General features: G+C 48.0%; 1 protein-coding gene and 1 long non-coding RNA gene across 4 annotated transcripts; both read right to left on the bottom strand.

The window, feature by feature from the left end:
* Window positions 1-4,642: 4,642 nt before the first annotated feature.
* Window positions 4,643-7,735, bottom strand: DUSP1 (dual specificity phosphatase 1). Its single transcript, XM_070357425.1, has 4 exons — window positions 7,117-7,735; window positions 6,710-6,855; window positions 6,120-6,339; window positions 4,643-5,693 (listed from the first exon to the last, which is right to left on the bottom strand). Exons 1-4 carry the CDS (start codon window positions 7,481-7,483, stop codon window positions 5,323-5,325), a joined length of 1,104 nt encoding a protein of 367 aa, XP_070213526.1. The 5' UTR covers window positions 7,484-7,735; the 3' UTR covers window positions 4,643-5,322.
* A 7,348-nt stretch (window positions 7,736-15,083) lies between these two features.
* On the bottom strand, window positions 15,084-24,410 carry LOC138984174 (uncharacterized). Of its 3 annotated transcripts, none has more exons than XR_011461429.1 (3): window positions 23,854-24,410; window positions 20,133-23,585; window positions 15,084-19,153 (listed from the first exon to the last, which is right to left on the bottom strand). It is a non-coding gene; the product is annotated as an uncharacterized lncRNA (long non-coding RNA). The 3 variants fall into 3 exon arrangements; XR_011461430.1 differs by having other exon boundaries at window positions 20,133-23,321; window positions 23,474-24,410; XR_011461431.1 differs by having other exon boundaries at window positions 20,133-20,563; window positions 23,150-24,410.
* Between the last annotated feature and the right edge of the window lie 288 nt (window positions 24,411-24,698).

The following is a 24,698-nucleotide window of genomic DNA, read 5'->3' on the forward strand; positions in this document are numbered from 1 at the left end:
GTTTGTTTTTGGAATTGCCAAATTTGGAAGTCTCCTTAACAAAGAAATGGATATGTCAAGGAGGTTGTTGGAGTCTGCAGTTAGGAGAGAGGCCCCGGGCTAAATATTAAAATTTGTTTCCTTTTTAAATTTTTTCCTGACGATGGAGGTGGGGGTGGTAGTGTTGATAATAATTATGGTTAAAATGGCTAGCACTTATTGTTTATTGTGTGTTGAGTACCGTGCAAAATATTTTATATATATTATTTCATTTAATATTAACAACTACCATGTAAAGCAAATACTTCCATGACTCCTTTAGAGAGATGAAAGTGGAGTGGAGAAGTAATCCAAGGTCATACAGCTATTAGTTGTTGTTCAGGCATATGAAACTAAGTCTCAGAATTTGGGGGATACCAAACTACTGAGCACTTTCTAGAGGATGGTCACTCACTCCATCATTCAGAAAACATGTATAAGTACCCGCTTCTCCCTAACCCTTAGAGTAAGTCCTGGGGCCCAGACATGGGGCCAGACAACTCACTTCTCCCTGTTTTCCTTCACCAGGAGACTCTAGGGAAGGGTTGTTGTTGTTCAGTTGCTAAGTCATGTCCGATTCTTTACAACCCCATAGACCGTAGCCCTCCAGGCTCCTCTGTCCATGGGATTCTTCAGAATCCCACTGGAGTGCGCTGCCGTTTCCCTGGGGAAGGGTGCTTCCGGGCAAGTGACAGAATGGGGCCAGAATGGGAACTAGCTGTGTCACCAGAGGACAGTGAGTCTCTCCTAAGCCTCTCTGATGAACCCAGATGTGACCACCTTTCATTTAATCCTTAAAAAGCCTTTGAAGGTCAGAGGTTGTTGGCCCATATTACAGATGGGGAAACTGAGGCTTAAAGAGTTTGGTAACTTACCCACAGTAAGTAAGTCACAAAACTAACAAGTGGCAGAAGCAGGTCTTGAACTCAGGTCTAGCTGACTCCAAGTCAAATGCTTTATCTACCGTCCACAAAAATCCCTCTCAAACCTCAGGTCTTTACTGCCCTCCTGGCTTGGAATCCTCTTCCCAGCTTACCTCTCAAATAGGTTATATCACTCAGGTCTTAGGTTCACCAGTCACCCCATCAGAGAGGCCTCCCTGATCAGCAAAATCTAAAGGACCCCCTCTCTTAATATGTCACCTTCAGAGCCTTCATCCTTCTTATGTCCTAATTATTTATACACCCCAACACCACCATTGTTAGCTACGTGAGAGCAGGAACTTTACCTAGCACTAAAGCATCCCTGGGCTTGTAGAGAGTCGATAAATATTTGTTCAATGAATGAATAAAAAAATGAATGAACGAACAAAGGAACGAATGGACTACTGCTTAACCTAAAAAGCCACAAAAAGAAGGTGATTCTACCCTATTTCCCTTGGCGGGCACAGCTGTGCGCACGGTGGAGCTAGCCACACCCTTTGTTTGGAAGATGAAGACACCTCCTGAGCCCATAAAGGGGAGCAGAGGCTTGGGTGGACCCCGAGGCTCTTCTCCAACAAGTTCGCCCTGCAGAGCCCCAGGAAAGTCCCCAGAAGTGGGCAGCCCTCCCACCTGCTCCTCAGAACGCAACCTGCGGAGAAAAACAGCCCCGGGTGACCTGGATCCACCCGGCGAGGTGTGGGAAACCTGAGCCGGGGCTGGCGCTGGGCGGGGCCACCCCACACGGCTTCGGCTTTGTTTGCCTCTGTGTATGGCAACCAGAAACCACCGAGCCAGCAGTTCTCAGAGGCCACCTCTCGCCCTCCCCGCCCCCCTTTATTTTAATCTCCTAAACTGATTTGTCAGCAGCAGGAAGTGACAAGACAGCTTTCCTCACAAAAGGGAAACTCCTCCGTGTTTCCATGGGGACGGAGGCTACTGTGTGATCACAGATTTATATAATCTTAAAGGTGTACACACTATGATGTCATCTGCCAGGAGCCAGGGGAGGGAGGGAAACCGAGGCCAGAGGCTGCAAGTCTAAAGCAAATTAGCTGCGATTTGCAAAATTCCAAAGAAAGGCGAGGATATGGTGGAAGCATCTGGGGTTGGTAGTCTCCTAATGGAATAATGGATGCCTGGAAACCACAGGAAAGCATAAAGTATGCACTGATGCATATTCTACGTCCTAGAATTAGAGGGCTGGGAGGAAGCTTACCCATTAGATCCAGTGCAAACTGGTCATTTTCTGGGTGGGAAAACTGGGCCCCAAGAACCGCTAGTGGTCATCAGGAGAGGGGAAAGGAATCTGACGTTTTCCCAGGGCCCACAACCTGCCAGGCACTTCTGCATTCAAGAGCCTATCTCTCCCTCCCAGGTGAAGTCCAATAGGTTTTATCTTCATTTTACAGATGAGGAAACTGAGGCCCAAAGGGATAAATGGTTTTTCCACCTCAATATCATGGGGGTAAAACCATGGTGACGCCTGGTTGGCTATAAAACTCATCTTTTCCTCACTCCCATGAGCTGTCTTTTGGACTGAACTGGAGCTTCCTTCCCTAGTCTTTTTACACACCCACGTTTCCATTTCTGCAAGGCCATTTATTTGCTCTATGACCTTGAGCTACAATCAGAGGGCTGTCCCTTCACCTCTCTGAGCCTCTGTTTCCGCCTCTGTAAAATGGATTTTGCTTTAAAGGTTAAATTCAATCCTATGGAAAGCAGTACAGTGGCTAGCACAGGACACCAGTTCTAAAACTGACAGCTGTTATTACATTTATCAGTATTAAATGAGATGTCCCTATGTCAGTCTCCCAGCTGAGCAACATTTTAATAGCTTAAGCATCTTTCTTCTCATCTTAAGTAATTTTTATCTTGACTTCCCTGGTGGCTCAGACGGTAAAACATCTGCCTACAATGCGGGAGACCTGGGTTCAATCCCTGGGTTGGGAAGATCTCCTGGAGAAGGAAATGGCAACATACTCCAGTATTCTTGCCTGGAAAATCCCATGGACAGAGGCCTGGAAGGGTACAGTCCATGGTCACAAAGAGTCGGACATGAACTGAACAACTTCGCTTCACTTCACTTCACTTCATGCTTCCTAAGAAAAGCAGTCTCAGGCCCAAAGTGACATTTTCTGGAGGGCCTGAAGACCAGGAATTGAACACACAAAGAGGAGGGGTTATTATAATGCTGGCTGTCCTGGCTGGAGGGAGGTTAAGTAGCTTGCACTGGGGTAAGTGAGTGAATTGTTTTCACTGGCGGCTCCCTTAGGCAGCCACTGTATTTTTCCACTGTGTGGATCACACTGGAGATTAATTCTGGTTCAGCCGATGCCTGCCAAGCAGAAAGTGATGGCCCAAGCCCACAGTGATGCCAGCCGTGGCATCTGCCGTGGACTTGAAGTCCCTGGTACGTTTCCACAAAGGGAGATATTTGCAACAGTAAATGTCTAGGGTTTGATAAAACAAAACAAAACAAAACAAAACTGGATATGGTTTGTTTTGAAAGGCGTGAACACACTTGTAATCGGAAGCCCAGTCAAGGAAATGAACTTGCCGGCCCAGGGTAAGTTCTCAGAACAGGGAACACAGGAATCTTTCAGCCCCTGGGAGTCAAGTGGTGCACGGTGAACCAGTGGAGAAAGGTCAAGGCCTTGAACAATGGGGCTGGACCAAGACCATTCCCTGGGAACCCCTGGAAAACTAACGTAAGCTGTTTGCTTTCTGGCTTCCTACAGCACTTTATCCAGAAACAAAGGAATGCAGAGGCTAAGGGGCCAGCAATCCAGAAGCTTCCCTGTTGTTTAATTCAACATTAAAGACTGGGCTACCGGTTGGTAGTCAATTACACCTTCTCTGTTTGGGGCTGCTTGGCAAGATAGTGAAAATCCAGAATATTGCCCTAGAGCAAGCCAGATTTAATTGTCTATCTTCTTCAACAAAATCATGAAATCAGGGCAGCAAGTGACCTGAAGGAGGCTGCCACCAAAAATGCTGGGTACAGGTGCGGAGATGCCCAGGGAATGGACTCCAGAAGAATAAGGGTCAGGCTGGGGTGGGAGCTCCAGGTGACTTGTCTGCATTGTATTGGCTTACTGTGCTCAGTATTCCTTTCACAACTAAAGGTCTTTTCAAAAGAAAAAGAGCGCGTGAGAAGCAAGTGATAAAATAAAAAGGCCATAAAATTAGGAAACAGACATAGGGCCCAGTGCCCCCACTTGTGTTACTTAGCTACGCTGGGTCTCTATCCTTTGCACATCTTTTCTGAGGTAAGCACAGCCCACCTTGCACACAGTAGAAACACACTCGTGGCAAATGTACTGGGAAACTATCTTTATCTCTTTAGTAGAGATCAGAGGAGGGAAGGAGGCTTTTTAAGATTAACCTGGGGGAAGGTATTAAATGAAAAAAGCAACCAAGCAAATGGCCACTTATTCCTAGCTTTCGCTCTGGGTACACTTGGGTTCCCTTGTGTGACATGTTGGGAAAAACATAGGCAGACACTTGAATTCATTACCAAGAGCTTAGTTCTAGAGTTGATCACATTGTCTACCACCCTGGCAAATCAGCCATCTCATGGGACTGAGGGGCCACCAAGGAGTATGGGATCAGATGTCAAAACACATTCTGAAGGACCTTGTTTTCCCCTGTTTCAGTTACGGGAAAGGAATCAGAGGGGCTGACCAAGAAAAGCATCGAGATTTCAATAGAAATGCCATAATTTATTCTGTTGTATAAAAAAGTCATCCTTATGTAACAAAATGTCTTCTTAGAAGAAGATATATATTATTTCAGGTCATAAATAATTAGCAAACATACAACTGTTGGCAACTTAAAAACAAAACAAAATCAACACTGGTGCTTTCCAGTGCTGAAAACAAACCTGCTTAGGATATATTTACAGGACATTACAGTACTCAAACACAAAAATTGAGGTATTTGGTTCTTCTAGGAGTAGACACTGACATTTGTGAAGGTGAACCGCCTACACAAAAATAAATAAAACAAAGTATATTCTCATATGTGTACGTGTTGTCGGGAATGGTAATACTGGTAGGTATGTCAAGCATGAAAAGTGTCTTCAGGAAACAGGGACAAGAACAAAGAAATCGGCTCTCACACTTGAGTCCTCTCTCTTCTGCCCCTTTCTGTCCAAGGGACTTGATGTACCCACTGTATGTTGGTCCCGGAATGTGCTGAGTTCAGCAAACATCTTGGCATGAAGTCATCATTACAACTGCTCAGGAACCCAGTGGAACTTGGGTGAAATTAAATAAATAAGGACCAGCCCTCACGAGCCCCCTTCCCTGGAGTTATTGCATGTCCATTTTCCAGGAGCCTGGAATCCCGGTGGGTTGTGAAGATCGCCTCCCGTGGCTTTTCAGCAGCTGGGAGAGGTCGTGATAGGGCTCTGAAGGTAGCTCAATGCACTGTTTGTGGGGTGGACGGGAATGGAGACCGGGAAGTTGAAGACGGTGGTGGTGGAGGTGCTGCAGTCAAGCACAGCCATGGCGGGGCTCCCCGCCTCTGCCGAGCAGTGGGGGGCCAGGACCTGCGACTCAAACTGCAGCAGCTGGCCCATGAAGCTGAAGTTGGGGGAGATGATGCTTCTCCTCTGCTTCACAAACTCAAAGGCCTCATCCAGCTTGACTCGATTAGTCCTCATGAGGTAAGCGAGGCAGATGGTGGCCGATCGGGAAATGCCCGCCTGGCAGTGCACAAACACCCTTCCACCAGCATTCTTGATGGAGTCTGGAGAACAGGGCAGCTGGTTATTTGACAGCCCAGGAGAGTGACTCCAACCAACCCCAGGTGTCTAAGAAATATCACGTGTCCTGTCCAGTACAGTCAATATCACCTCATGTCATCACAGACATACTGTCCGTGAAGGCAATGTGGGCACAGTGGATTTAAACATCCGGGGATTTAAACCCAGGCAAAGCATCGCCACTAAGCAGATTGATATTGGACAGATCAATTCAACCTGAGATTCAGTTTGCTAATTTATAAAGTGGGACATTGAACCCGTACTTTGCAGGGATGCTGCCCATGCCAGACTGATTTTAATGTCTAGAGGAAAGCTTAAAACTATGTCGCTCAAGTTCTTGCCATGGAGTTTAGTCTCAGTCACTAAAACAGAAGGAGTGTGGCAAAGTCCCAAGCATCTGCTCCACTTACCTATGAAGTCAATTGCCTCATTGAACCAGGAGCTGATGTCCGCCTTGTGGTTGTCCTCCACGGGGATGCTCTTGTACTGGTAGTGACCCTCGAAATGGTTGGGACAGTTCGCAGAGACGTTGATCAAGGCAGTGATGCCCAAGGCATCCAGCATGTCCTTGCGGGAAGCATGATAGGCACTGCCCAGGTACAGAAAGGGCAGGATCTCTACTGGGCCACCCTGAAATCCAGAAACATCCAACGCTTGTCAAGCTTTGTTCAACGTCAATGGTGGTGCCCACATCCACAAAATCTCCCTGCTGGACAAGTTAGTTTCAATATTGGGTGAACCTCACAGCACTGTTGTTAAAAGAGTGTAAATAAATAGGGGTCTAAACCCATTTGCCTAGGCAGGGCCAACAAGCTAATTTCTGTATTGCCCACAACTAGAGGCTCCGCTCCATCATACCATTTAACCATGGGATAAATGAAATCTCCCTGTGTCCCCTGTTATAAATAAAGCTGCACGTCACTTTCTATATTTTCACTAGCGCAGCTCTGCCACCTTTGCCAGCTGTTCCTTCTCCCTTCCGGCACAGCCCCCTACTAACCTGATCGTAGAGCGGGGTGCTGCAGGAACTGCACCCCGATTCAGCGCTGTCAGGGACACTAGTACTCAGGGGAAGGCTGAGCCCCATGGGGGTCGACTGTTTGCTGCACAGCTCCGGGTAGGAAGCAGAAAAAGCTTCATATCCTCCTGGGAACACAAAGAGACACATTTTTTTCCATTAGTACCGCCGAGACAGGGTGCCTTCAGACAACTTCCCCATCCACCAGGGCTGGAAGTTTAGCCCGGAGAGCCCCAGGCGAGTCTTTGTTCCTAGAGCTAAACAAAGCCAACAAGTTCCCACAAAGCGACTCAGGCGTCCAAGCGCTCCAGGTGGAGCAGCCCCCCCGGAGCTGAGAACCAGGCGGCGGAGGGCGTGCGGCCCGCCCCTGAACGTCCCCGAAGGCGTACCTTTGAGCAAAAAGATTTGCGCGCTGCGCGCCTCGCGGCAGAGCGCCCCGGCGGCCAGGGCCAGGGTGCCGTCGCGCTTGGCGCAGTCCAGCGCGGCGCTGCGCTCGTCCAGCAGCACCACGGCGTGGTAGGCGCCGGCCAGCAGGCGGCCGCGCAGCTCGGCGTTAGGCACGATGTGCTCCAGACCCATGGCGCCCTTGGCCCGCCGACGCACGATGGTGCTGAAGCGCACGTTGACCGAGCCGGCGATGTGGCCGGCGTTGAAAGCGAAGAAGGAGCGACAGTCCAACAGCAAGCACTGCGCCGCGCGCTCCCTCAGCAGCGTCCGGAGGCCTCCGGCGTCCAGAGAGACCACTTCCATGACCATGGCCGGCCCCAGCGCCCCCAGCGTGCAAGTCGTCCTGTGTTCTTTGTCCCGGGAAGCGAACAGCAGGGCGATGGCTTTCGAGGAAAAGCCCGACCCCGGTTTTCTTTACGCCAAACCCAAACTGCCTTTGGACCGAGCGAGGGGTCGTTGTGTGGGACTCTCGACCGCCTCGGCTTCCTTGTTGCTCTCCCTACGGCTCTTCCACCCGCGGTTCACCCAGAGCCCCGAAGTCTTTCGCAGCGAGCCCGACCCGGCGGAGAGCGTTTATATCGTGGCTCCGCGTAAGCAGGCGGGGCGGCGCGGGGCGGGGCGCGCGCGCGCGGGTGCGCGCTCGCTGTGGGGGAGGGGATTGTTTGTTTGAATGACGGTCACGTGACTGGTATGGTGACGTCACCCGCCTTGCCCGGTTTGGCGCCGGAGCAGCCAAAGGCGAAGACGTCAGCGGCCTCCGAGTGGGGTCCGCTGGCTAAGCTCTGGCTCGGGCTCCGGCCCCCGCCCGGCCGTCCGGCCGTCCGACTTGCGCCTGGCGCGTCCCTAGGGAGCTGGTCCGCGCCACTCTCCGGGCCCAGCGGGGAAGGGAGAGGGTTGGGCTCTGCCAGCCGAGGGCTGACTCCCGTATGCGAGTGCCTGGGAGACCCCGGCCGCGTGCCACGGGCCCCCGCCTCCCCTCCCCTCCTCCCACTCCACCGCGCTGCTTCCCGGCGCCGGCTCCTCCGTCCTCCGCCGACCGGAGCCGAAAGGGGTTTCCTTTGTTACTGGATACACATGCGCCCCTTTCTCTCATTTCCTCGTACCCAGCAGGCGAGGAAACACGGGGTTCCGAGGAGAAGCGATTTATACCTGCCCAGTATCGCATTGCCGGGGGTGAGGGGACCGAGAGGAGACTGAAATGAGGGTCGGAGAAAAATTGAGTTTGTCCACCCAAGAACAACCGGGGTAGGTTGGGATGGAAGTGTTCAGGGAAATACATTCGTGTTCCCCAGGCTTTCCAGTTACTTTAAAATGTACATTTAACAAGTAAAATGCCGTCCAACCAAACCCCAGGCAGGAAAATGTCAATCCTAGTCATGCGGTCCTTACGTGGTTGTGAGCCTAGGAAGGCGGGTCAGGGGTCTGAAATAAGGGTGGGGGTCGCAAGGTGCGGTTGTGGATTGCCGGCGTTCGGCTTTTAGTGAGGCGAGCCCCACTGCGGATCGACAGCGCCGCCCCCCTCCCCAGGGGCCGCCAGACACGTTTCTGGTCACGTTTACCTAAGACTGAGCGGCTTCATCTCTTTGTGGTGGTTTTTTCAGACTCTGCGACCTCATGGACTGGAGCCCACTAGGCTCCTCTCTCCATAGGATTTCCCAGGCAAGAATACTGGAGTGGGTTACCATTCCCTTCTCCTGGGGATTTTCTTTTAGTCCCTAAATATGTACTGTTTGAGCGCCTACTAAGCGCTGGGCTGGGGACTGCAACTGGGAACAGGAGCCTGGTCCAGCCCCGGGGCCCTGGTTCTTGCCATCAACGTGAGCGGGTCTTGAAATACAATCCTACAGCGATTTAAGAGGATTTTCAGGACCTGGACAAAGGTTTGGGGAGACCCCATGCGGTCAGCCTCATCCTGGGCCCTAGTGAAGCGCTCCAACCTCCCCACCCCCTGTAGCACCGAAGTGCTAGGTACACAAACATAAATATTGCGCCATCAGACTGGGGTGCTGAGTCAGGAACGTTCTGTGGTTTCTTCCCCTCTCCTCTAGGAGAGCGGGGGATTTCACTGCCGCCCAGTGCCGTTGATCTGCTGGTTTATCAGCAGAGGCAACTTCTGCATTTGCCTCGCTTAGTTTCTGTGTTCTCACATGCTCAGACTTTCTGCCTAAATTCTAAAAAAGTAAAAGGCTAAGTGCCTTTTAAAAAGAGCATTTTTGGCCTTCAGGTGAACACTGTGAGGACATCAAAGAGGTCCTTAGATAATGGCGACGCCCACCCTGTATCTTTAAAAAAAAAAGAGAGAGAGAGAAAGTATTTGTTTATACTACTTATTCAGCTGAGGAACTCAACATATTTTACGCATTGAATCATGAAATGTTACAGCTGCTGACTTTTCACAGCATACCAACTTGATCTACCCCAAGTTTTGTGTGTGTGTTTTACCAAGAGCAGTTTTTAATACCTACGCATTTTCAAAAAGCAAACTTTTTTAATACAAATATTAGAGCGGTGAGTGGCAGTATGGCCCTACAGTTAGGTGTCTGCTGAGCTCTGCAAGGTTTTCCTCTCTAGCCTGTCTAGAAAGAGCAGAGCTTGGACCCCATGCTGTCATTTTGCTCCTGGGTGATCCTAGTTGAATCTCTTCCCCTAATGAGGCTCTAAGCTGACATCTGAACAATTGTCTTACAACTGCCTACTTTGTGAATGATTTGAGGCCCAAGTTAGAGATGATAGATATAAGGAGCCCAGGCCCTACCCGTGCCTTCTTGCTATGATTCACTAGATCTTTTGGCTTTCCCCTTCCCAGAAGAGCACTTCTTATATAATCATGCCATTTTGTGTTTCAGCATTTGGCACCAGAGCCTGGTGAGAAGGTCACCACAGGATGCCAGTAGGCGTGGCTGGTACAGAGGTCCCTCCTTGAAACCAATCAACACACAATGGCTCAGGTTAGGGAGTCTGGTGGTAAAGATGCAGCCACCTAAGCCCTCAGTCCGGGAAGGATGTAGAGGTGCTACTTCTGGGTGGAGATGGAGCCAAAGAGAGGCCCAATATAATCTGGTCTGTGGTGCCTGCAGAGGCAGAAGGGACTGGAATTGTGGTCCTGGGAGGCAGAGGAACATGAAAGAGCATCAAGGGATTTTGACTCAGGAGAGAGAACCTGGTCTTTCTCACCTGGGCTCTTGCTGATTTTAGATGTGCTCAGGAATAAACCTGGAGGCAGTGTAGAATAAACCTGGAGGCACCGTTAATGTGTAGCTTAACAGTGAAAAGTGACTTTTCCTCTCGTGCCCCGACTCCCTCCTTCCTGTGATAAAGGTAAGGACACAGGGGCTGTGAGGAGACTGTGTAGCCCGATTGATTTTACACTACAATCCCTGTCCAAATCCTGCGCTCAGAGTTGACTTTGGACCTGTTCTGAGGTCACTGGAGGAGAAAAAGTGGTGCTCCCACAGATGCTAGTCAGAAAGTAGCCCCAGCTCACTGTCTGCTCTGTGACCTTGGCAGGCAGGTGGCTTAACGTTTCTGAGCCTCTGTTTCCCCGTTTGTAAACTGGGAGCGCTACCCAGTCCAAGATGGCAGACTAGTGTCTCAAAGTAACCATCTTCTAGCTCAGCTGGTTAAGAATCCGCCTACAATGCAGGAGACCCTGGGTTGATTCCTGGGTTGGGAAGATCCCCTAGAGAAGGGATAGGCTACCCACTCCAGTATTGGGCTTCCCTAGTGGCTCAGACAGTAGAGAATTCACTTGCAATGCAGAAGACATGGGTTCAATCCCTGGGTTGGGAAGATCCCCTAGAGGAGGGAATGGCAACCCACTCCAGTATTTTTGCCTGGAGAATTCCCGAGGACAGAGAGGAGCCTGGTGGGCTACAGTCCATGGAGTCACAGAGTCAACTGAGCAACTAAGCCCAGCAGGGCCCAGCACAGGGGGGTTGGGATGCCCGTTATTTTATAGGACAGAGACGGGGAGGAGTTGAGGAAGTAAAGACTATTATCCTACAAATATCTCCTGGAATGGCCAACCTCAGGGAGGGTGTTAATCTCTTCAAGCAGAGGGGCAGAGTTCCCTGAGGCAGGTCATTATATATGATTATAGTAACAAAAACAATGAAAAACAAAGGTTAAAGTCAAAGAAACAGATCCATCATGGAGTCAGAATTGGCTCTTAGGAGTACTATCCATCTGGGGCCTGCTGTGGGTCCCATCTGGAGGGGGTGCTCTTAAGAGAGGGTGCTGGCTCCCACCATTCATGTTTTCTTCTGGGATCCTTGTACGATCCCCCTTGTGCTGTGTGGCAGACAGCTCTTGGCTTTGCTTAGTACCCTTCATAACTCGCTCTATCCCGGGAAATCTCACCACTGGGCGCCACCCCTTCATCTGGCCCTGCCCCCACACTGCTTTCTAGGCAAACCCCTGGATGCGTTTTTCATCCTTTCCCACCCCCACTCCTTTGCTCACACTGCCCACCTTCCCATGCCAGGATGCTCCCCTTAGGGCTCCAGATTCCAGAGCACCATCCCCAGGAAGCCTTCTTTGGTTTCTCTGACTTATGCTCTAGGGCTTCCCTCGTAGCTCAGTTTGTAAAGAATCTGCCTGCAATGCAGGAGACACGAGTTTGATTCCTGGGCCCTGAGTCTGGAAGATTCCCTGGAGATGGAAATGGGAACCCACTCCAGTTTTCTTGCCTGGAGAATCCCATGAACAGAGGAGCCTGGCAGGCTACACAGTCCATGGGGTCTCAAGACTTAGGGACTAAACCAGTAGCGCCATCACTTCTGCCCTAGGTCCTGGAAGACTCTGTCCACAACTTTCTAATTATGTAAACATCTCTTAGATCCTTATCTTACCCTGAGTTGCTTAAGGGCGGGGAGTGTGTTTTTCTGACCTTTGATCTCCCCACCCTACTATCATAGTTACAGTGCCTGGCACGTAGTAGGTCCACAATTTGTAGCATGGTGGAAGAATTTCCTATGAGATGCTGAAAAGAAGAATTTCCTATGAGATGTTGAAAAGTGTAAGAGAGAAAGGGACAGGAATGGCCATTCATGAAGCCTCACCCCGAGCCACCTGCATTACAGATATCGTCTCATGAAGCAGTCAATGATCCCATGAGGCGATTATTATCCTCATCTTACTGACAAGGAAACAGCTTAGAGAGGAGAATGTGCCCAAGATGACACAGCTGGTAATCATCAGATGCAGATCCTAGTCCTGTCTGATGGTGATATGGAGGAGGACCCAGGCATCCTGTGGTAGAAAACCCGGTCTGTAAGGCCTCCCGGCCTGTTGCAAGTGCATCCCCACAGCTCTGGCTGAAGCCTCTGACTCTCAGCTTGCCTGAAGCTCTGCCTCTGGCACCAGCCCTGGAGGGAGCCTAAGCCTCCTAGAACTCCAGACTCCAGCCCTGGTGTCCCTGTTGCCTCTCTGAAGTCACTCAGTGCTTGGAATTTGGGGCAGCCACAGGCACAGCTGATGGCTCAGATGGTAAAGAATCTGCCTGCAGTGCAGGAGACTGGAGTTCAATCCCTGGGCCAGGAAGATCCCCTGGAGAAGGGAATGGAGAAGGGAATACCCATTGCAGTGTTGTTGACTGGAGAATCCTCCGGATAGAGGAGCCTGGTGGGCTACAATCCGTGCAGTCGGAAAGAGTCGGATACAACTGAACTAGTGAGCACACACGTAGGCACAGACACTCAGCAGCCGGGCTGGCAAGGGTGACTTCACCCTCCACACCCAGGCAGTTAGGACGGAACCAGCTTCTATTGCACAATCCTTAAAAACAGATCACCACGGTCAGGACCAGGAAGGCCCATGGGAGTGCATCATCTCAGTCAGCCCCCTCATTTGGGAGACAAGGACCCAGAGACATTAGGCAACCTATCCAAAGTCACACAGTGTCCAGAACATACCACATCTAGTCAGCACTGTGTGAACTCTGTGTACAAAACCTTAAGTGTTTGTCTCTGGAGGGTGGGGTTACTTTCATTTTCTTCTGTAAAGCTTTGTATGATTTGAATTTTCTAACGCAAATGCGAAACTTTTGTAATTGGGGGGAAAGCTAAAAGTATTAAAAGGCAGCCATATCTAGGATAAGCCCTGTTTACCATATTGCAGGTAACTTGTTAAAAGCAAGGTACAGAGTTCGACTTTCAGGTAACTTGTTAAAAGCAAGGTACAGAGTTCGACTACCTGGGTTTAGAATCCCAGCTTGACCACTCACCAAGTCGTCCTCAGACAAGTTACTTTACGTCTCTGAGACTCAGTTGCCTGACGTATAAAATGAAGACAATAATAGCATCTATCTTGTAGGGCTGATGCAAAGATCATATGAAACAGGGCAGCAAACTGCAGCCCATGAGCCAAATCTAGCCCATTCCCTTTTTGTACACTTCACAAGCTAAGAATGGTTTTTATATTTTAAATGGTTGGGAGGAAAATCAAAAGAAGAGGAATGTTTTGTGACACACGAAAGTTGTATGAAATTCATATTTCATCGTCCACAAATAACGTTTTATTAAAACTCAGCTATCCTCTGTGGCTGCTTTCATTACAGTGGGGGGTGAGTAACCGTGACACTGCCTGGCTCACAAAGCCTAAAATATTTGCTTCTGTCCCTTTACAGGAAAAGTTTGCCAACTCCTGATATGAGATCATGGATGAAAAGCACTTTAGAGCAATGCCTGGCTCAGGATATTTAGTGAATTTTGTTATTATTAATATATGGATATCTACGAAATCTTCTTTCCATAGGATGTGTTCAAAAGCAACAATTGCTTTTATATTTCATTGAGCCTAAAACACACTTTTCATATTTTAACATTCCTCAAAGTGGAATATAGACTCACGGTCAGAGGCAAAGGATAGTTGATTGACATAGTTAATAGCCAGCATTTCCCTCTTTTTGGTTTTTCCATATTTATGTATTTGGCTGCGCCTGGTCTTAGCTGTGGCACTGGGATCTCATCACAGAGAGTGGGCTTCTCTAGTTGCAGCATGCAGGCTTCTCTTTAGTCGTGGCTCGTGGACTCAGCAGTTGCAGTACGTGGGCTTACTTGCCCCTCAGCACGTGGGATCTTAGTTCCCCCACCAGGGATTGAACTCCTGCATTGGAAGGTGAATTCTTAACCACTGGAGCATCAGGGAAATCCCCAGCATTTCTCTTTCTTAATGGTATATGCATTAAAGAGGGGAGGGATCTCAGAATTGCTGACCTCTTAGTTCAGTAGAATACAGTTAAGTTAAAAGGTTTCAGATGGACAGGAATTAAAGCACTACAGTCATTTCATCAATAAACATTCTGTCAGGGGGACAGATTTGTCAATTAGACAAGTGCAGCTCAGGTGCTAAGAGTCAGGATAGAGATAAGAAAGACCAGAAAAGGGGCCCTCCCCAAGCTAGGAGAGGAATGTGAGGGAAAGATGCCCAGGGGAGGGGCTGTCTCCCTGGAAACAAAGACTGTTGCAGAATAGAAATGTCTGGATGAAATACTTCTGCGAGATGGGTCTCAGTGATCTACTGCTCAGACCCTGAGAGTCGAGTCTCAGTTTTCTGCCGTATAAAACGGGGGCAGTAAGAGTCCCAAGAGGCCAACTCTCAGTTTTGATATGGGACCAGATGAAGCCCCGCAGCCTGTGTGAACAGACCCCATGGCCAACCATCTCTGTGTCTACCACTAGCTTGGGAGCAGGGACAAGACTTCTTGTCTTTCTCGGTCCCCAGCACAAACCCCAAAGCAGGTTTGTTGGATAAACACATGCAGATGAACCCAGGAGCCCAGGAGAGGGACTAGGAAGTAGCAGGGCTCCGTGACTCAGACAGGCCCAGCCCTAACCCAGGGCGCCGCTTGCTGACATGGTCCCAAGCCCCGCCCCAGCCACCAGGGGAACTGACGCTGCAGTGAGAAGTGACAGATCTCTGTTGTTAATTTTTTTTAGACAGTATGAATTGAGACGTAATTTTCTTTTTATGATTAGAAAACATTAATTAGTGTTGAAGGGAGCAAATGAGGTCATAGTTTGTCTCTTCCAAACTCTCCCCTGAAGGAAGGAGAAGTTACCAGTGGTGTGTTCAGAATCCTAGTTGAAGACTCAGAAATTGTGCCCACCAATTTTGCCTTCATGTCTAAGTTATTTGGGGGCAATTTTTACTAATAATTGCTAATCTCTACTGAGCACTTGGGCTTCCCTGGTGGCTCAGATGGTAAATAATCCACCTACAACGTGGGAGACCTGGGTTTGATCCCTGGCTCAGGAAAATCCCCCGAAGAAGGGCATGGCAACCCACTCCAGTATTCTTGCCTGGAGAATTCCATGGACAGAGGAGCCTGGAGGGCTACGGTCCATGGAGTTGTAGAGTGGGACATGACGGAGCAATTAAGCCCTGAGTGCTTGCTATGAGCCTAGCCTTTTGCCAAGTGTTTTATATACATTTCCTCTTAGATCATGACACTAGCTCTGTGAGGCAGGTACCATTAACCACCTCCACAATAAGAGAGGAGGGTACTGAGGCTCAGAGAAGTTAACTAACTTGTCCAAAGGCAGCAAGTAAGAGCCACTGCCTGGGGCCTGTCACTCCCTCTCTCTAAGTCCTTTGTCCTTATCTCTCCACAGCACATGGTGCGTGTATCATGAGGGTAGAGTGTTGCATCATTTCGCGGTCATTTCGTGGGATAATGACTTTTAGGGGGCTGCTTCTAGATTCCTAAGGAAGGGGGAAAGGAAATCGACCTCAAACTGGGGCTTTCTGCCTGGCCCTCCCTGACTCACTGAGCCACATTGCACAAATGATTCATTCGCTGGCCTGGATCTCAGTGGGTTTGGCCACGCATTGAGAGTGAAGTCACACCTCCAGCTTTCCAACGCTTTCATTGGTTCACTCACCCAACTTCAGGCAGGCAAGAAACAGACCTGGCTGGCCTCACTTGGGGTCAGGAAAGCACACAAATGCTTCTCAATGTCTTGAGACCATGGCTGGGCATCTCACTTCTAGCCTAAGATTTCCTCTGGGGGGCTTAAAGTTAGTTCCTAGGGCTGTTGAAACAAAGTACCACAAGCTGAGTGGCTTAAAACAACAGAAACTGATTGTCTAACAGCTCTGGAAGCCAGAAGTCCAAGACCAAGGTGTTGGCGAGGCTAGTGCCCTCTGAGAGCTGTAAGGGAGCATCTGTCCCAGGGCTCTCTCTCAGCTTCTGGTGCCTGGCGGGCAGTCTTAGATATTCCCTGGCTTGTAGAGTCATCACTCCAATCTCTGCCTCCATCTTCATCAGTCATGCTGGATTAGGTTCCACCCTAATGATCTCATTTTAACTTGATTACCTTAGTGAAGGCCTTGTTTCCAAATAAGGTCACATTCTGAAGTGGGGGTTGGGACTTAGGCGTATCTTTTGGGCAGAACATAATTCAACCCAAAACAGAGCCCCAGAGATAGCTGCCTAAGAATAACATGTTCAGTATGGCCCAGGTAAATATTAATATATCCATTTAACATGATCTTCATGAAAATACTGAAGATGGGATGGTTTTTTGTTTTCCCTGGAGTTGATACTGAAGTTGATATGAAATAATAATCAAGAATAGACAGAAAAACTGAAAAAGAAAAGCAGTGTTGTGGGGATAAGTCCTACCAGATATTAAAACATATCATAAAGCCCCAGCAATTAAAATGGTGTAGTTAGGAACATGAATAGCCAGGCAGAGCAATGAAACAGAATAGGAAGTCCAGAAATTTGCCCAAGTACATACTGAAATTTGATGTATGATGAAAGTTGCATCTCAAATCATTGGGACATGATGGACTTTTAAATAAGTGATCTTGAGACAATTGGACAGTCATTTTGAAAAAAGATAAAAAGAGCTATACCTCACACCACACATTTGAATACATATCCAATGGACCAGAGACTCAGATTTTTTTAAGTGAACCCATAAAACTTGTAGAAGAAAACATGAGGGGATTCCTATATAACAATGGAGTGAGAAAAGCCTTTCAGTTTAGGACTCAAAATTCGGAAACAGTAAAAGAAAAACTTGATAAATTCAACTACATAAATTTTTAAAAAGCTTTTTATGGCAAAAATAAAACTTCATAAGCAACATTTTAAAAAAAAAAAAAGACAAGTGGTAGACAAAGGCTAATTTCACTGGTATTTAAGGAGTATTTAAAAATAGAGATTAAAAAAAAACAAAAGTATGATTTTATAATGGACAAAAACCACAAGGAGATAGTTCCAGGAAAAGAGCTGCAAAAGGACCCAGAACATGTAAGAAGATGTGTATTCATAATCATAATAAGAGACAAGAAAATTCTAACGAAGGTGAGAGACTCGCATCCTTCAGGTTGGCAAAAATCCAAAAATTTGAAGGTACCCTCTGCTGAGAAGAGAAATTTGAATATGAATTAGGTGTTAAAAGATACTATAGAAATGTTCACTTTGGTGGTTGCTTAGGAAAATGTCTAGACCTTAAAAGATGCATGCTGAAGTGTTTGGCAGTAAAAGGTCATGATGTTAGCAACTTGCTTGAAATGTTCAGAAGAAAATACACACACCAGTAAATGAATTAAATGGCGCAACACAATTATTGAGTCTATGTAGGGTGTAAGGGTGTCCATGACTGCTATTCTTTCACCGTTTCTGTATGCCTGAAATTTTTCATAATAAAACGTGAGTTCCAGTCACATGGCCTCGAGGTGAACTGGTGAAGTGGAAGCTATCAGCAAAAACAGCTAGCTCAGGTGAGACAGTAATAATTGATACTGTGAGCACCGGGCACTATTTCATCAGCCAACTCATTAATCATTACTGTCCCCGTTTACAAACAAGGAAACTGAGGCATCCGCAATCTGCCAAATCCACAGAGATTTGAACTCTGGAAGCTCTGCTGATTGATTTTAATCTGAGCCAGTCCCTGAGAACTGCTAATAGGCTTTGAAAAAACAGCCTTAAATCCAAATGTTATTAAATTGGACTAAGTTCTTTACTCAAGTAAAAGGGTTCATTCAAAGGGTTAGCAGAGATCTTGCTGATGCATCTCAGAAACACTAGCCATTTATAAGGTTTACTGTCCTGTTCTCTAATTTAGACTCAATCATTTCAGACTCACTGAGGAGAGAAAAGAATTGTAATAAGGCAGTTGTGCATTCAGTCTAATGATTCACCTAGCAACCTGTCAATGCAAATTTAGGGTATTCTTTAAATCAAGGTATATTAACAAAAGATAACTTACAATTGAAGTGAAATGTAATCACTTTCAAAGTGCGTTTAATGATGTAGAGTGCTTTCATCAATTAAAAAGTTTCATAATTTAAAGAAAACTAGTGCAACCCCACCCCAGCACCTGGCTTTGAATCCCAGCTCTGCCAGTAGCCTCAGAGGATGATGCTGGGGCAAGTCACACACCCTCCCTTGACCCCAGTTTCCTCATCTCTAAAGTGGAGATGACTAGCACCCTTCTCTAAAGCTCTCCGGAGGGTTAAGTGATCTGGATGTGCTGTCTGGAGGGATATGCGTGGTTTGAGACCCCCTGCATCATGCTCCCGGAGATGGCAATGGCACGCCACTCCAGTACTCTTGCCTGGAAAATCCCATGGATGGAAGAGCCTGGTGGGCTGCAGTCCATGAGTCTACGAGTCGGACGCGACTGAGCGACTTCACTTTCACTTTTCACTTTCATACATTGCAGAAGGAAATGGCAACCCACTCCAGTGTTCTTGCCTGGAGAATCCCAGGGACGGCAGAGCCTGGTGGGCTGCCGTCTCTGGGGTCACACAGAGTCGGACACGACTGAATCGACTTAGCAGCAGCAGCAGCAGCACCGTCATGCTGCTCTGCAGCCACCCTGAGAAACTGCACCAACAGCTTGGTCCGTGATGGCTCCACCTCCCGCAAGGCTAACTCGCTCCTTTTTATGGAGTGTCCAGTCTGTGCCAAGCCTGTGCGGCGCACTGGGGACCAGGAGATGAACGACACATGGTCTCAGCCTGGAGAGAGAGGAACACATGAGTCATCTTGCCACTCAGGTGCACATGGACAGGCAGAGGATGACACCAGCACAGCTGGGGCCCCAGAGGGGAGCCTGGGGCATGGACAGTACTGTTTAAAGGACAGTATCTCCTTGGGCTGCACAGCAATGGGAATGTAGTTAATGCCACTGACCTCTGCACTTAACCAATGGTTGAGATGATAACTTTTATGTGTATTTCACTAAAAAAGTATGTATATTGTATATGAATATGTAATCCATATTTTAATGGTCAATACCTTCTTGGGGAGTCCCCAGGCCCAGAAGAGGTGTTCTTACACTGGTTGTGCAGATGAAGAAATGGAGGCCCAGAGTGGGGGAGCAACCACCCCCCCCCAAGAATAAGGCGGCTTCCTCAGGTCTATCTGATGGAGATGGAAACCCACCCAAGGCTTGACTCTCTAGCCTCAAGTCGACTCTGCTGCAAAGACAGAGCAGAATAGGACCGCTTGACGTCCAGCTGGGGGCTTTTTCTGCCATAGCCCCCACCCACAAACGCCTAGACTGGGCCCTGGAATCACCCCCACCTAGCCCCTGTCCTAGTTCTGGGACAAGCTCCAGACAAGGGAGAGGGTGTAAAGAGATCCTATTCCTTAATCCCGCGTAGAGAGGGAATGTGTTTTCCTGGTCGCCAGGGGCAGAGGATGGTCTCCAAAGGGTCAGCGGCTGGAGGAGTCACTGAGCTCCCATCTCTAGTCTCCCCATCTCCTGAGTGCCCGCATTTTCTGTTCTGGTGAAATCAAGCTTCAGGTAGAACCCTTGTCTAAGTGAGGCCTTGTCTGAGTGTGGCTGGGGTGTTCAGGCAGGCATGGATATATATGAGCCTCCCTGGGTACCCCCACCCACTGCCTCCTTAATATCTGTGTAGAGATCCTTCCCCTCCCAGCCACGAAGGGTGGGGCAGGAATGTGAGAGCCCCAGAGGCACGCTTTCTATACCTTCCTTCATCCCCCAGTGGCTGAGACCAACTCAGGCCCTCCTTCCAGGCACATTATTCCTTCTTGGAACTCTCAGGACCATCTTGAGAGGGGAGAGGGATAAAGTCTGAAACGGTCAGTGCTGTAGAGAAATATTGATACAAAGGAAGAAAAGGGTTAGAAGTAGGAGTGGGTTGGGGGAGGGGCTCAGTGTAAGTAGGGTGTTCCAAGAAGGCCTTGGCAAGAAGTTGACATTTGAGTTAAGACTTAAGGGGGTGAGGGAGTGAGCCATGGAGCATCTAGGGGAAGAACCATTCAGGCAGACACCCCCAAACAGAAACAAGCCTCGCAAGAACAGGAAACAGGCCAGAGGCATCCAGACTGGAAAGGAAGAAGGACACTGGCTTCATTCTCAGATGACGTAATCCCATACGGAGAAAATCCTATGGAATCTGAAAGAAAAGTTTGACACTATGAGAACTAGTAAACAAGTACAAGGTCACAGGATACAGGATCAGTACATAGAAGTCAATTTTATTTCCACGTAGCAAACAATGAGCAAGCCAAAAATGAAATTAAGAGTATAATTCCAGGGAATTCCCTGGCAGTTCAGTGGTTGGGACTCTGCACTTCCACTGCAGGGGGAACAGGTTCAATCCCTAGTCAGGGAACTAGGATCCTGCAGGCTACGTGTGACACACCACCACCACCATCCCCGCCCCATTTCCTAATAGTGTCAACTAGAATAAAATATTTAGGAATTAATTTAACAAAAGAAATACGAGACATACACTATTACAATATTTCACTGAGGGAAATTAAACTGTAAGTAATTGGAGAGACATTCCATGTTCTTAGATTGGAAGACAATGTTGGTCTTCCAAGTTGATATATAGATTCAACATTGCTCTCTCAGTCACTTCAGTTGTGTTCGATCTTTGCGAGCCTATGGACTGTAGCCTGCAAGACTCCTCTGTCCATGGGATTCTCCAGGCAAGAACACTGGAGGGGGTTGCCGTTTCCTCCTCCAGGGGATCTTCCCCAACCAGGGATTGAACACAGGTCTCCTACATCGCAGGTAGATTCTTTACCGCTGAGCCACTGGGGAAGCCCTTAGATTCAACATAATCACTATCAAAATTCCAGCAGGCATTTTTTCCCCAGAAATTTGCAAACTGATCCTAAAATTTATATGGTAATGAAAAATACCTAGAATAGCCAAAACATTCCTGAAAGAGAAGAACAAATTTGTAGGATCTTCACTTCCTGATTTCAAGACTCACTATAAAGTTACTGTCAAGATGTTGTGGTACTGGCATATGGGTCAATGGAACAGAATCGAGAGTTCAGAAATAAATCCTTACATTTGTGGTTGATTGATTTTTGACAACAATGCCAAGGCAGTTCATTGGAAGAAAGGATAGTCTGCTTAACAAATAGTGATGGAATAACCGGCTCTCTGTCCACTTGCAAAAGGAAGAACTTACCCTTACCTCACACCACATACAAAAATTAACTCAAAATGGATCATTAACTTAAATGTAAGAACTAAAACTATACAACTTTTAAAAGGACACGCGGAGGGGAAAATCTTATAAACTTCGTGTCAGGCAAAGCTTTCTTAGCTTGGTTTATAAAATAAAAAAAAAATCAATAAGCTGAAATTCATCAAGGTTCAAAATTTTTGTGCTTAAGAGCCACCACTAAGAAAATGAAAAGGTAAACAGTAAGCTAGGGCAAAATATTTGCAAAACCGAATCTCTTAAAGGACTCATGATCTGGTTTCTACAAAGAACTTCTGTGGCTCAACGATATGTCACACAACCCAATCAAAAGATAAGCAAGATGAACAGATATTTCTCCAAAGAAGACATACCCATAGGTGATAAGCACTTGAACAGATGCTCATTAGTCATTAAGGAAGCACAAATGTCAAATGAGATCTATATCATACCCACTAGAATGACTGTGATCAAAATGACATATAATAACAAATGCTGGCTAAGATGTGGAGAAACGGAACATTCATACCATGCAGGTAGAAACATAAAACGGGGCAACATCTTTGGAAAATAGTTTGATGGCTCCTCAAAAAGGTAAACATAAACCTCCCACGTGACCCAGCAATTCCACTCCTAGGTCTCCACCTTAGAGAAACAAAAACATATGCCCACACAAAGAGGTGTGAGTCAGTGTTCATAGAAGTGTTATTCATAATAGCCCCAAACTGGAAACAACCTAAATGTCCATCAACCGATAAATGAAATGAATAGGCCAAATGTGGCCGATCCACACACCAGAACCGTCAGCAATAAAAAGGGACAGACAGATGACAGACACTGCCACACAGATAAACCTCAGAGATGTTATGATGAACGAACGAAGCCAGACATAAGGGACTAAACAGTGTATGACTCTGCTTTAATAAGATGTCCAGAAAAGGCAAATCGGCAGAGACAGGGAGCAGATTAGCAGTTGTGTAGGGCGGGGTGGGAACAGGGACTACCTGTAAATGGGCATGGAAAAGGCTTCTGACTGGGGACTATCCAAATGTTCTAAAAGTGATTTATGGTGATGGTTGTACCAGTGGGTGAAACTACCCCCAAAAGCACTGAATTGTACTCTTAAGTGTCACGATATTTAAAGTATACCTCAATAAAGCAGTTTTTTTAAAAAGGCTGTGTTCAAGGTTCGGGTTGAGGTTGACTTTACACCTGGCCCAGGCATCCTTCCTGGGCTGCGGTAGGCTGGGACAGCGATCACCCTGTGGCCATGGAGTGCCGTGGGTCATAGCTCCATAGCACAGCCCCAGTGGAGCGTGACTACTGGTTTACACATCGGGCTCTTCACTTCCGTATAAGCTTCTTGAGAACAAATATTTAGTGTTTATTCTCAGAATCCTAGTAATCCTGGGGAGGGAGCTGGGGAAGAAGGAAGCAGAGTGGCCAGACCCTGCAGGGCTTCACAGCAGGACCTTGGAGGCTGTGGGCAGAGCAGTGACCAGGAGGGTGTGTGTCAACAGGGTAATAAGGACTCACTTCAGCTGGGAGTGTGAGGATGAGATGAGCTCACAGTGCAGTCATAGCACAGTGACACAGAGTACACACCAAACTCACTAGTTGGTGTCACGATCACCGTCTCATCCCCAGTACCGCTGGCCCAGGGAGATGAAGCACAGCTCATGGAGGTCACGACCGTCTGTCTCATGACCTGCAGGAAGCCAGGTTCAGCAAACACCCGTCCCTCAGGGGAAGCCCCGGGGCTGGTGGTCAGCTCCCAGAGGGCGCGGTGCCATGCAGTGAAGACAGGCGGAGTACAGAGTAACCGTGACCGTGTCACCCACCACCACCTCGGCTCCTCACCTGGAGATGGGCAAATAGCAGCAACACCTCCTACAGAAGTCATTGAGGGTAAGGCCCAGCCAGTGAAGTTGAAGTCCAGGGCCTGGAGTCAGCATCTCGCAAACAGCGCCACCTATTCAGAGGCCTTTATTTGGCAGATATTTACTGACACACCGCAGACCATGCCAGCCAGGACACAGGGTGAATGAGACATACTTCCCCAGACCACACACACACACACACACACACAGATGTACACAGACACACACAGAAGCACAAACACACACAGACACATGGACATACACATACGTACATGGAGACACACATACATAGAGACACAAATACACAGATATATACACACAGATGCGCATGTGAACACACACAGACCCAGATACACATACCATTCACTTCAGTTCAGTCGCTCAGTCGTGTCTGACTCTTTGCCCGTGGACTGCAGCACACCAGCTTTCCCTGTCCATCACCAACTCCCGGAGCTTGCTCAAACTCATGTCCATTGAGTCGGTGATGCCATCCAACCATCTCATCCTCTGTTGTTCCCTTCTCCTCCTGCCTTCAATCTTTCCCAGCATCAGGGTCTTTTTAAATTAGTCAGTTCTTCGCATCAGGTGGCCAAAGTATTGGAGTTTCAGCTTCAGCATCAGTCCTTCCAATGAATATTCAGGACTGAGTTCCTTTAGGATGGACTGGTTGGATCTCCTTGCAGTCCAAGGGACTCTCAAAAGTCTTCTCCAACACCACAGTTCAAAAGCATCAGTTACTAACATATACCATTCAGTTCAGTTCAGTTCAGTTCAGTCACTCAGTCGTGTCCGACTCTTTGCGACCCCATGAATTGCAGCACGCCAGGCCTCCCTGTCCATCACCAACTCCTGGAGTTCACTCAGACTCACGTCCATCGAGTCAGTGATGCCATCCAGCCATCTCATCCTCTGTCGTCCCCTTCTCCTCCTGCCCCCAATCCCTCCCAGCATCAGGGTCTTTTCCAATGAGTCAACTCTTCTCATGAGGTGGCCAAAGGACTGGAGTTTCAGCTTTAGCATCATTCCTCCCAAAGAAATCCCAGGGCTGATCTCCTTCAGAATGGACTGGTTGGATCTCCTTGCAGTCCAAGGGACTCTCAAGAGTCTTCTCCAACACCACAGTTCAAAAGCATCAATTCTTTGGTGCTCAGCTTTCTTCACAGTCCAACTCTCACATCCATATATGACCACTGGAAAAACCATAG

The sequence above is a fragment of the Bos mutus genome, chromosome 20, assembly GCF_027580195.1.
Source record: "Bos mutus isolate GX-2022 chromosome 20, NWIPB_WYAK_1.1, whole genome shotgun sequence".
Lineage (NCBI taxonomy): Eukaryota > Metazoa > Chordata > Mammalia > Artiodactyla > Bovidae > Bos > Bos mutus.